Genomic DNA, 13,870 nt, shown 5'->3' with positions numbered 1-13,870 from the left:
TTTTCTCAAAGGTTATTTCAACATCATCATCAGCTGTAAGAACCGCGTACTTGCCGTACAGTGGTTGTAAAAAAAGAAAAGCGTTCAGCTGTAGAACCCTTACGGTGCCTAGCTGCCATGCCACCCGAAGGAAGCACGAGGGCTAGGATACTGCCAGGTTGCCCAAGCCTAGACAGGGGAATTCGAGTGGCGGAGGTCGGCTTCGAACCACGGACCTTCCGGTCAGTAAATACGCCCTCTAAACACTTGGGCCATCTCGCCCATATAGCTGCCACAGTTTCATTCACTGACGATTTGGAGAGGTGGGGTAGGTAGCTGCGCATCGAAGGCGGTAACTGATCTAGTTGATGCGTAAATACATGGTCGTCTGTGGACTTTTCATCAAGGGGGTTGGAAGGGGAGCAATGGATTACAGGCAATAGCTTCAATGAACGAGTGCCACTGAGAGTGCAAACGTTTACGCTGACACGAAATGGTTAGTAGCCTTCACCAAAAGCCCATGTTTTTGTGGTGTGGTAGAGGAGCTGGAGCGACAGGGTCTGTGAGCTCCAACTACTACATGAACCATTTGCACGACGTATTCATAAAAAACGGAACAAATCTTACCCTGCTTACTAGCATCTGAAAAAATTTGAAGATTGGCCTGAGAGGGTGATTATCAATATAAAAGCGGGTAAATCGGCATGTACACACATGTGCAGTATAGTACTAGTCGACAAATGTGCCTTCGTGCATACGCTACAATAGAACACAGTGTGTTAACAATGCTGTCAAGATGAGAATAATCTTGACAATGATAAAACGAAAATATCACTTCCCAAAAAAGTTTCGGGAGGGCCACACTCAAAAAATGCACTAAACAAGTGTAGGCGGATCAAAACCCGTACGTAACATCAGCGCAGACAGATAGAAAACAGAAGGTCTACCTACCTGGACCAACCGAATTTTGATCACTTTTCGGAGGAGGATGAGAGGGGTTGAGGCCAGAAAGTTCTTTTGGTCGGGCTAAAACAGGCACTTTTTCAGGCGAATCTGGTGCCTTTGGGGGAGGAGGGACATGGAAGGCAACATTTGGAGGCCAGTCAATACCAGCAAGGTTTCGGGTACCGGAGCGAGAATGGTGAATTATGACAATGACGAACAGGATCAGGGGTAAAAGTATTAGAGTGGAGCGCCTCCAATGCCAGTAAAGTCGCATTCGGCGGCGCTGGATACACTGTAACTGGAAAAATAACGCTCTTGATGAATGGAACAAAGATATATAACAAACAAGGGATTCAGTACCAAGGAAATGTAGGAATATTTCTGAACTGAAAACCAAACGCAGGTATTTCTCTTGGATCGTATTGGATCAACACACATCCGCAATAAAAGCCATTATTGGCTATTTGCTACAACAGCACACTTGCCAGCTCGCAGCTAGCAACAAGTTTTAGTGAAAGTATGCCATTTTGGAGGAAAGGGATGCATCCATTAACGGTTGTTCATTTTGGTCTCCATCTAGTTAGAGGATTGAATTATTTATAGTGCTCGCTTTACGGGCTTAAAAGAATGGGGGCAAACGAAAATACACAATCAAAACAATCATCTCCAACAAACATCTCCAATAAAAATTTAAAGAGCAATAGCGACCGCCAAGTCACCAGAAAAAACGTGATGCGTGCCTTGTAATAGGATTGAAAATGGGAAAGTGCGTGTAAGTATATGGTGGTTGGTGTCGTCGTAGAAGTCGACCGAAGTCAAGGCTGTATGCGGTCAGAGGGGGGCGTTCTAATTCTTTTTTACCAGTCTGCAACACAAACAAGAATGGGCTGTCACTTGTGCCGATTCCGCCACCGATCATCGTACATCGTGCGCAGTTGAGATCTCCGAAATTCGTGCAGTCGGCTTATCCTCCCATATAAGTCAGTCGGAGCAAGATAAGTACAACAGAGTGGTCAGAATAACCAAACGACCAAAAAGCCAAACATCCCACGTAGGTTGCGGACCCGTATAATAATGTACTCTGGTTCATAATTGATTGGCAAAACGCAAAGGAATACCCAAGTAACCGTCAAGTGAAGGGAGAGTTACGGTCGACCAACACCAACGACAAATCCGGTGCTGAAGTGATTTACTGCAAGAAGGCTTTGACGTATGAAGATAAAAATGATAGAAGGACAACGCTTGTAGGTGGTCTAGTGGAAACATATGAGGCACCAAACCTGTGAGCATTTTGACCCCACAGGCAACAGAGGCTTAGAGTGAGTCTATCACGATGGACTACAAGGTTCAAGAGAAAAGGGAGACGCCCCGTCTAACGCTATTTCATCAGTGGACTTGGGCGAGAGCTTACCATAGGCTTTCAAGCGTCCAAGGGAGCTGGTGAAAGGACCTTTAGGGACGGCCAAAAAACTATGCCGGACAGCTTTGTTCCACAGACACTGTCAATGTACCCGATGATCAACAGAGTAAAGGGAGCTTTTAATTCAGAAAAGATACTCATTGTTCCTGGGTGTGGTGGAATCTGTGTAATCGAAGTACCATTTGGAAGAATTGAACTTGAATGTTTCTTTGTATGCTCAGCCGGCCCTAGAAGGACAAAAGAGAGCAACCTTCGATGCATCGATCACCATGTTAATACCATGACCGCCTTCGCACAGTTCACGTCTTCTTTTTTCAACATGGGGAATACCCCTTATGTAACATTCTGTGGGCACATTTCCTTCACTCAATATAGAACCGAAAATTGTCAGGCTAATTAGCATCCTTGGAAAGACGAAAACAAACCATCAGGACTTGATGCCTCCCCGCACTTTAAACAGAACACTCCGCATTTTCTTCATTCTTCTAACAGACAGGTTTCATTCCATTTAATCGCATAAAATGTCACCACGAACTAGGTTGCAATGATCCAGATAAACTGCTCGGCCTATCTTTTCAACCGACTTTGTGAACAAACTACTTACTACTTACTACTACAAACCACTTACCGTTTCACTGTTAGTTATTTTCTCTGGCCAGTCAATCAAATTAGGTGGTGTAGCACATAGCCCTTTCCGGCGACAATAATCTTCTCCATCTTTTGAGCTTCGTCTGTCTACCAGAGACCTCGACCATTATTTAGACCCCTCAGTACTTGAGGTCTGGCAGATTAGCGTGCGTCACATGCCTGATAGTACGAAACTTATGGCATAATTCAAGACTAGCGATCGCGATTATACCCAGCAGCCATTTTATTGGATCTGCGAAGTCGGACAAACAGCTCTGGATGCCATGGATATGGATTCTCTTGCATTTTGTCATGCTTCGTCCACGCGACTATAACCAATATTATTGACTGTCTCCACAGTAGTTGGACTAGGATACATCGATACCGCTAGGCTGTGGAATTTATCCGAGGGCGATGGATTGACATGCATCTCGTTCGAGAGAGCATAGTGATTAAGGCGCGAACTCACTGACCGGAAGGTCTGTGGTTCGAACCCAGCCGCTGCTCCTCGACCGATTCTGTAAGCATTGGGCAACCTGGTATTGTCTCCGTTCTCACGCTTCCTTCGGGTGGTATGGCAGCCAAAAAGGGTGTTACAGGTTAACGATTACTATACCTTATATCATTATATCACTTGCCGATCTGCAAGGGCATGCAGGGAGTCGGACGGCCGGACGCCAGCGCACACTTTTGCCATCGCAATCACGCTGTGCGGCCCAGAAAGGGCGACAGTTATGATTATTAACTACAAATGGTTCCCCTGCAACACCTATTCGGCACCTAGCTGCAGTGACACCCGAGAGAGGCACGATGGCTGGGATATCGCCACGCTGCTGAATCCTAGAAAGAGGAATTCGATATGCAGAGGTCGGGTTCAAACAACAGACCTTCCGGGCAGTAAATTCGCACTCTATATACTGAGCCATCTCGTATCAAATACTACTTATTCAACGGTGGCGTGATTTAATCAGGTATGCGGTTGATTCGCATTTGGAAGCCACCACGACAAACAATGAGAGTGCTTGTGTCATAAACTTGTGCTGCTCAGAAATAGCTGGTGGTCGGTGCACAACTCATCCTCATCACTAGCATTATCATCATCAGAGGCAGAAACATCGGTGTTGACACTGATGCATCACTGCCATACAATCAAAAAGTTCATATAATCATATTTAAAGCAGAGTGAAAAGACGAGAAAGGTGTATGAGGGAGCGGACCAAGTGCTCGCCTATGTCAAACACTCTAGGGTGCCTGAAACACCAACAGCTCAAGCAGGCTATTTAGAAAAAACTGACCACGGACACCACCGACATCGATCAGCCGCCATTTTTTGCCATGTCTTCAGCCAAATGGAAGCGAGTCACGGGGACTCCATTCTGGAAGACGCGCAGCACCATGAACATCCGAACTTTTCGTAAGCTCGTTCTCAACCTTCAGCCAAGCTATGCGTTATCCGCTTAGCGCCTTGTACCACTCTGCAGGAGGCACAGGGAACAACACTTGTCTAGGTAGACGGTGTTTCGGCATGCACAGGACATGATCGAGGCATCGTGGTCGACGGTGCTGGAGATTTTCCGCAATTGAAGTAGCTGCAGCACATTCAAATTTCCGTTTTCTAATCACTTCGTTACTAAACCTCGGACGCCATCAAAAACCGCTGAAGTTTCTGAGGCATCGGTAATAAAAAAAACTTCAAGACGCCTCAGATTATCGGTCCGCAGAGGCCATGTATCGCACCCTCATAACAACACAGCCCCTTATGTAGCCCCCCGGTATAAGCGATCCTTGAGATCCAGTAATATATCTTTTCGATGCCACAAGTGACGCAAATGGGCAAACGTGATTCTGGCCATTAAGAATTGTGCACTGACCTCATCAGACCCACTTCCGTCAGGGTTAATACAACTGCCGGTGTATGTGAAATTCCCAACAACCTCCACTGATCCCCCTTGAGTTGTCAGGAATATCTTCAGAGACTGAACGCTCTGAAGCATGACTTAGCGATTCGAAGGTGCAAGGTGCATGCCAAAAGATGGTATTATGATGGTCAGTATATTTAGCAGGGCTGGTGCTTCTTCTTGGTCTTCAAAGATGAGGGCGATGTCATCTGGAGAGAGCGGACAGCCCTATCGGACACCACTTATTGTAGGGAGGCTTTTGGAAATAAAATCGCTCAGCTGTAACACCATGTCGATGTCTAGGTGCGATACCATCCGATGGAAACACGAAAGCCGAGATACTACCAGGCTTCTCAAGCCTGGGGAGAAGCAGTCAAAATGCAAAGGGTGGGTTCGAACCACTGGTTTTCTGGTCAGGAAGTTCGTACCTTAACCAGTGGGCCACCACGAGCTTCAGACACAGCTTCAGTTCTCATGCAAGCTAGGTAACGAAAGGGTGTTACGGCTGAACGATTATCATTATCAGACACCGCATACGTAAAACCCAAGAAAGGGACTGGACGAGCATTGTCAGTTCACCAATTTGACTTACTAAGGACTTTAAGGTTCCTACGTAGAAGGCATCTCATGGATTGATTCGTTTTCTATGATGTCAACCGTTATCAGGGTGGATAAGGCCAAATCGGTCACGTGGATGGCAGGTGGATGGTCCGACAACGTTTGCCTGTGTGGTAGCAAACAATTGGAGCGACATCATTGTTCAAAGGACTGCGAGGGCAAATGGCGCTAGCTGGCCAGAAGACGCAGTAAGGCACAGATGTTAATGCGCAGGGTAGTAACAACACTTTGATGTCGTACCAGGCTCCTGACAGGTGTGATTGTGCTTCGACCGTACTGGACAACTCATTGATGGCTAAGGTCAACCGGTGAACCATTGAATTGTGTGGTTATCAGGGCTAATCTTCCTTAACTCGTTCTTCTCAGGAGGAATAAACATTGTCGTTCGTTTGAATGAAATAACTTACTGCCTCCACGCTCCTATCGCGGGGAAAAATGTAACATTACCTCCAAACCTTCAGGTGATATAAGTACCTGTATCGGCGGGCTCTCTGAGCTTCGGAATGGCAGAGAACCCAAAACCAGCAAAACCAGCTTTTCAGAGCTATTCAAGCTCCATTGGTAACAGACCGTTCAATGCAGAATAAAGATGACTTAGAACCTGTGTAGAAAATTTTGAAAAACAAACCGGAATACATTTTTACAAATAGAATAGACGATCTGCTACCACCGATGGAACGGTCATCGATTAGGGGCGATGTGAACAGCCGAAAATCACGTCGAAGACACCATCAACAGACTTGGCCGAACAACTTTCGGGAACCTCAATCAATGTTGCCATCGGGATCGATTATTTCTCAAGTCCTGTAAGTTATTTACTGCAAGAATATGCACTTACGTCCAGCCAGGTGGACCTGAAGTTTCCATATTACCCAGCTTGGCACCGCACTCTCCACCTGTCCCACAGGACTGTTCACCATCATGTCCATAATAGAAAATAATATCTTTGTTGATAGACGATGGCTTGAAACATTTGTCATCCACCTTAAAATAAGGAAATTTATTCGCTATTGCAGCGACACCATTTCGATGCAAACGTACTGCTGCGATTCAAAGCCTGTTACGTTACGGATTCACTGGAAACCGATTAGTAGATGTCTTCAGAGAAATCCCAAGATTTTTTAGTAACACAGGGCCGTTCGTTCTCCATTGTGATTGAACTGTTCCGTTAATGACAGACACCAGTGCCCGTTCCATTATTTTGGGCAGAGATGGATGCATCCCATTCAGTCTCCTTAATCTAGATCGGTTTACGCACGATAAAAACGCGGTCATAAAGTCCAAAATAACCCAGAAAGCACTCTGCCAGTGAGCTAAATGGAAACCCACCACTGTTTTCTGGAAACGGACGGGAAACTTCATATATATCTCGCTATTTCAGTGCACAACAGCTGTCCTGTGACGGGATGTATTACATGCGAAACATATAAGAGTGGCCTCACAAACGCAAAAAACGCTTTGGATTTTCCAAACCATATCAACAGCTTCGGTTGGTACATTCTCAAAGCCCCCTCAAAACTGACACTCAACAAACTGCCTCACTTATTTCGGACTAAGGCTTCGGTTGCAATGCCCTCATACGCACATTCACTCATTCCAATACGACGTGTGAAGCAACATCCCACCTGGTAATCGTGTTTCTCATTTCGTTTTCAGGATGAATTGGTCGAGCCATTGCTCGAGGAGATCCATTCGAGAAGCAAATTTTAGGAGGCATTTTTTCAATACAGCGGCGCATGAAGCACAGTTTGGTCGATTTTAAAATGAAATACATCACGACATGACCCTGAACGCGTTCGCATTTACCAAGAAATTCAGGTACTCCCATGTCAAGATATCGGAAATCGTAAGAGCACCTGAACACGCGAACCCGTCAAGGTCATCAAATTTGTGAAACGCGCTTCAAAGAACTTGATTGGTGTTAGCGCGATCGCACTTCACTCATGTTTCATTTCACAAGTTTCGTTATCGGACAGAGACTAAACCCGAGGATCTTCTCTAGTTCTTTTTCCTTTGAGGACATGAACTTAGACTGTGGTGAGATCTGTTGTTGGGTATTGCATGGTGCTAAAATTCGGTGATTTGGCTGCACTCAGTGAGTTCATGCTTAGTGTGATGTCGGTGGTTGAATTAGGCGGAGCTTTGTTATTAAGACCCGTGTGTGAGATCTGGTGCGTAATTAAAAATACGAACCACCTTTTCTCGACGAATACCTGCGGTCCTAACGCGTCGGATCAAGCGGAGTCTTTTAGGCGACGCTGACTGAATTTGCTCAACACGGCGCCTGGACTCATCATGCCGTTGCACCCACCAGATACCGCGCAGTTCAGTTTCCATCCCTCCTGGATCTCTTCATCACCAACGAATGACACTTCAGGTAAAAATTAACGCTGCAGTGGAACATAGCGGCCACTGTGCGCTGACATTTTACTTCATCCGCTATTGGGCCAGAAATCCCGTACCTCAAAGGTTGTTTCGAAACTTCTTCCGTGCAGACATCTTATGAATGCGCATCCTTCTTGAATAAGTTAAACGGGGACCAGCATCACTGGAAGACTTGTACGGAACCATTGTCAAGAAAGTTTACGAGGCTGGTGCGAGTCTCTCACATAAAAACAGCACTCCGTTGGGTGAGCCGCAATATCCCAAAAGGGATTCAGCGACTTCTGGAAGAGGTCCTACTTTTTTTAAAAGGTTAACTCCAGGAGATACACAAGATGAGCCGGCCTTTCGTAAATTGTGGAAGCGCTGTAAATCAAAGATCCGCCAATGGAACATACGAATACAGCCGCCATTCCCTACCTCGCCCGGAAAAACAGAAACGTACTATTCAAATACATGAAACATCGCCGCGCAAAGAAGCTGTCCGCGTTCTCCAAGAGGTGCAGGAACCGAGAACCCACGATTGACCTAACAGGGGTATCTGAGGTTTTGTATAGAACACTTTGCAGTCTATATTCAGCCACAGCGTCCTCGTCACGCCCACTCTTGTCAGGTTATACCTACGAACAGCCTCTAACCGACTTGGTTTTCACAGTGGAGGACTCCGCAAATCTTGCAAACTCCTAACTCTTTCGGAGAACTGCGGCCAGTCAAGGTCCATCCAATGATCCTGGAATAAACTTTATCTACGCTGGAAACAAATTTATACTTGGTGTTTCGTCTGCCACCTGCCTACCCTCTGCATAGAAGGGAGCGATTTTCACGTCGATCTACAAAACTGGTGGCTGACTATCGCCTGGAAGCTACAGGCCCATACGCCTTAACAGCGTGCCGTGAAATGTGATGGAACGCATTCTGAAGCGAACTATCTTGGATTCCAAGAACTTAATATCCAGCTGCATATGGATTTCCGAAAACCGTTCTTGCCTGACAAAAATGTTCCCGTTTGTGGACATCTTAACCCAGGCCAAAGATGCGGGACCCATTTCGGATGCCATATATTTCGACTTCTCAAGGCATTTGATAGGGTCCTGTGAATGTTAATGGACTTATGTATACTATAGTGAAAAAAACAGAGTAATAACGTAATTCAGGTACAAGGTTACAAGGAGAAAATCCAAGCTAATCGTGACTCACAGTTAATTTAGGAAATTACGTGGTTCCGTATCCCGTTGAACCACCACACCAAGAAGAGGGAATTCTACCTCCCCGGTGTTCCAATTTGCGGGTGATCACAATAATAATGCGCGAGTGTGGATAGATGAGCCGTATTTGTAGCTTAAATTCTTGTTCGCGTTTAGAGGTAGTGGCAACCAATTATGGCCAGCCGACAGTCATGATAACGGTCACTCACCAGAGGTCCCAAAGTCTCGTCGAAACCAAGAAGTGGGCGGTCGGTCGAGGTTGTATTCAGCAAAACAAACTTCTGTACACTAATGCGACCGATTTTGATAGGGAGAAGGAAGATGGTGCTGAGCATGAAAAATAGCATTTTGCAAGTTCTACAGTCCCACACGTACCTATGCTCCAGAAACTGGCGCCATACGGGATTCAAGGGAAAATCCTACACGGGAGCAGTCCGAGTGAAAGAAGGCTACACCTACTCTTCTCCAGAGTCAGTCTATATTGGAGGTTCTCAGGGCTTCGCTTTGGGACCACTATTTTTTCTGATATACGTCAGAGACCTCCTAGATGTTCAAGATAGACCATGTCTGCTTTTCGTGGACGACTTGAAATCCTGGATTTCCAATGCCAGTGCCCTCCAAATGGATCCAGACGCTGCAGAGCAGTGGTCTAGCAGCTTCTTCTGAATGACAAAAAATGCGCTCACATGTCCTTTGGAGGAGACTCAGCGATGTATTTGTCACGCAGGGTGAGAAAGGACCAGAAAACATCATAAAGATGGATTCCCAAAAGGATTTGGGCATCTGGGTCTCTTAAAACTTGTCCTTTTCACTACACCATGAGAAATCGGCCCAGAAGGCATACGCCATTCAACGCAACTTCCCCCGCATTACTCGCATGGACATTCAAACACTCTATGAGGCCTACGTCAGACCGCTCCTGGAATGCGCCAACCAAGTTGTCTACTCAGGACGCACGAAAGACGTCACCCTCATTGAGCGTGTCCAGCGATCCGATACGAGAATGGTTGCCGGCCTCAAATCCACAGAGTACGAAAAGCGCCTCGCGGTGCTTGACCTCTTTCCTCCGAAGTATCGTCTCCTCCGAGGGGACATAGTTCTTACTTATGCCCTTTTGAACAATGCTTGGTCAGTAAGTTCTCCACTAATGACCCAACGTTGTAGGATTTTCAAGCTCAGAGTGCAAATATTGATTGAGCAAACCTTCCTCAGACAAAATTTTTTCGCATTTCAAGTAGTGGCTGCCTGGAATGAACTTCCTCCGACGGTTGTCCAGGCTCGTTCAAGAACCCAGTTCAACGCACTATTAGACACTTATTTATGCGAATCCTTACGCTTGCAACCATAATACCGGTGCTGAGTACATGAAGAGCGATGCTACACCGTTTTTCTACATGGCTATATTTCTTGTACAGATAAGTAGGTAAATGTTGCGCTTAGATCTTCGGTTTGTCAAGCTTCAAGTGGCCAAACTTTTGGATTGATTTGTTGGCTTATATTCTTCCCAACCGGCGACAATTTTACGGATTGTTTTCTAAATATTCGAAAGCGATTTAGATTTTGATGGCGACAATACTAGCCACAAGTGCATCGGTCCATTGTTTGCAGCCTTCTTAACCACCCCGTATTATGCACCACTAAAGCTTCTTTAATCACACCTTTGGCAAGAGCACAGCTGGCCCTAGGGCTCAATGAGTCGAGGCCGGTCAAATATTGCTACCAGTACACGACGGTCACCCTTCCTTTAGTTAGTACTTATAACGGCTTCCCGTGTGAAGTGATGGGCAAACAGTTAGGTGGAGGTGGCCACAGTGGACCAACATTTTTTGAACTTCCCATAACAAAGTGTGTATTGCACAATGAAATCAAGGTTAATTACAACTGGGGAGCATATTTCCTAAATTTTCTATGCGTAGTAATCCTGGCGGACCATGCTAAAGATAGACAAGCGGTGCTTTTTAAGAATACGGCTTACACATGGCATCCGTCACGTGGTGGATGCGTTGCAGATCCAGCCTGGCGCATAAGGTCCGAGCTCTACCAAACAATTTCCGCTTCACTTTTTGTTAACTGAACTCCGAATGTTCCTCGGGCACTGATTACTTGACAACCCAGGTATATCATAGGCCAATTAGTTGCAAACATCTCAGATTGAGTAGCTCAGTTGCTTTCCGTGTTTCACATTTGGCGGCTCAGAAACATCAAAATAATTTGGGCCAACGTTTCGGTCACGCCCATAAGCTCAGTGAGGTCTGGAATCCATACAGTGTTATTCACAAGTTTTGCAACACGGTCCATTTAAAACTCATCATTACTTTTCCATTGTAGAATTCAACCTCAACCGATTGGAAGGATTAGAAGTAGAATGCAGCCCCATATTGGGAAAAATCTATCTATTTTTTCGTCTAGTTCATCCAAAAACGTTAAACGGGATCTATGAAGGAGAATCTTTTGTCTCCATTGATATACTACAGACCTTCTGGATACTAAATGGCTAAGTGCTTTTGAATGCTTATGGCCGGCGAACATTTTCTCATTCTTGATAACCATCCTAACGAAATAGTAAAAATTATCTGCAGCAAGTTCGTGGAACTCACTGTCGTTCTAGTGGACGGAGTTACTTTTAAAAAATTAAAGCAAGAACTAGCCACAATAATAACAGAAGATGGACATACAAAAATCTGAATATGTCTACTGATAACCTGTATAAAATATCGACGACGAGGTTCATTTAGATATCAGTCTAATTGAATAGAGTTTTAGAGTTTCAACGGTATTCACTTATGCGCCCAAACATCAAAAGCTGAATCATACTAATGCTTTCATGTTATCTGTACTAGCACGTCGTGAATTCAGATGAAGCACAACAGCAAATTCTAAAAGAGAAATGGATGACAACTCAACTGTTGAGAAGAAGTGACCCGTCAAATACTATCCACAATCAATATCTATCATAGAAATGCTAAGAAACGTCATATACCCGGGACGTGTTTTATCTGCACAATTTTCTGAGGCACCGACTTCTGAATTAACTGAGAATGAGTGGGCACGTGCTGGTCTCCGACAGCGTGCGACTCGTGTAGCGGGATTGATAATATCCATAATAGTTCGGGACGATGCAGATCAATAACTGACTGCTGCTAGCTTTAAAGGACACGTGTGGATTCTGGCTATACGCTCCTTCGAGCTTGCTTTCTTTTACCATTTTAAGGGTATTGTAAGAGGCCAATAAGTTGCTACGCAACCAGGAGACCGGTAGATCGTGGAATTTGACGAGTTCATTATAATCGTGCCGATTGTGAGACGTAATAGACCTGGGAATTTAAAGTGCCGGACTGGGCGCGGAAAGCTAGAAACATCAAAGAATAAATCAGCTAATCCGGAGGGCGAAGTCATCAAGATGTGTGGCCTTCTTCTGAAACGAACTCCCCGGAAGAATTTACCTCGTGTGAGAGTGTATGTACATCAGCGTCCCTGGGGAACAATGCAGTTGGAGGTTGTCCATAATTGCGTCTTACCAAGGTGGATTTGATGGTTTTGAATAAAACGAATGCGGGTCTCTCAAGTAATTTCTCTGGGCTTCATTTGCCGCTGTTGTATCACTCTTCTGCACTGCGTTTCTGTCTCTTAAAAAGAAGACTGTTGTCTTGCTCCGCCTGCGGCTTCTAATGCGCTTGAATGTTGCAATTTCATTTTTCCAAACGAAATCCATTATCTTGACCCGTTTACGTAAATTCCCGTATTTGTTTACTGATACAAAAAGTTAAAGCTTCCAACCAGGTTTTGAGCTGAGTTCGTTCTTGTCGTCCAGGGGCTCCAAACCATCTGAGAGATACAAGGAAAAAAGGGTTGCACTGCTCTTTAAGCTTATTTCGCTGTGCAGGAGGTTTGCCAGTTTAAGGAACCAAAATAGCGCACAACGGTGTTTTGATTTGGGTACTGTTCGCAGCAAACGACGGAGTTAGGTTTCTCTACCCTAGGACGACCAAAAATTGAAGAATGAAGCCTAACAAGTGTGCGCTTTCAGCTGATGAAACATTCTACTATGTCCTCGCCGTATTTTAATTTGGTTAATGGTGAAATCCTACTGACTGCTGCAACAAAAAATGGCGATCAGCCATTGCTATGGTCCTAAAGCAGAGATTGACAATTGGACAAAGAATGCCTGAGATCGTACATCGACCATGTCCTACCTTTGCGGGTTTCCCTGGCCAACCTGCAAAAACCCCGTTGTTTGAAAAATTGCACATCTCAGCCCAATGACCCTAAATATGACTTCCATTACAGGACAGTCCATAAACCTAAATATTCTAAGCCGATCACGAAACGGCACTGTCATACTCAGTTTGGTGACATCCGCAACTATTCCTGCTATTGACCATACCCCTCACCCGATCCCAGCCGCCTACCGAACGCTTCCAGCCAAAGCTGCTACCTCTCATTCCCATTTAACCATTCCCGTGCTCTTCCAGTATACGCTTTCCACAACGTCAGGAATTTTCCCGGCAGTCCGCGTTCCTGATTGTGTGTTCCCATCAACTCACTTTTCCAGGGAAATTTTATGCCCGACTTCAGGACGACGGGAGCACCAGTAGGGATCCACAAACTCACTGTACACCACTCAAGGATTCACGGAATGATACACAGGATTGGAGCCTTTGCTCAAGTTTCCCGGGTCGGTTTAGTTCTTGTCGTTCAGCGGCTTTCGTTCACCTAAAAGGCACAAGTGGAAAAAGGGTGTAGCGCTGCCCCTTATGTTTCCAGCGCGGGGCAGTATGCTTGCCAGCGCGAGGATT

At 45.4% G+C, this 13,870-nt stretch overlaps 1 protein-coding gene across 1 annotated transcript in view; it reads right to left on the bottom strand.

Moving 5' to 3' along the window:
• Positions 1-9,421, bottom strand: part of T265_04748 (hypothetical protein) — a gene marked incomplete at both ends in the record, with an annotated part of 61,561 nt that extends 52,140 nt beyond the window's left edge. Inside the window, 4 exons of the mRNA XM_009169561.1 lie at positions 931-1,222; positions 2,973-3,069; positions 6,326-6,471; positions 9,284-9,421. Coding sequence (XP_009167825.1) covers positions 931-1,222; positions 2,973-3,069; positions 6,326-6,471; positions 9,284-9,421 — 673 coding nt within the window. The remainder of the gene's footprint in view (positions 1-930; positions 1,223-2,972; positions 3,070-6,325; positions 6,472-9,283) is intronic.
• Positions 9,422-13,870: the final 4,449 nt, after the last annotated feature.

Source organism: Opisthorchis viverrini, assembly GCF_000715545.1.
Source record: "Opisthorchis viverrini unplaced genomic scaffold opera_v5_79, whole genome shotgun sequence".
In the NCBI taxonomy this organism is placed as follows: Eukaryota; Metazoa; Platyhelminthes; class Trematoda; order Opisthorchiida; family Opisthorchiidae; genus Opisthorchis; species Opisthorchis viverrini.
This window is presented reverse-complemented; position numbering and strand designations above follow the sequence as displayed.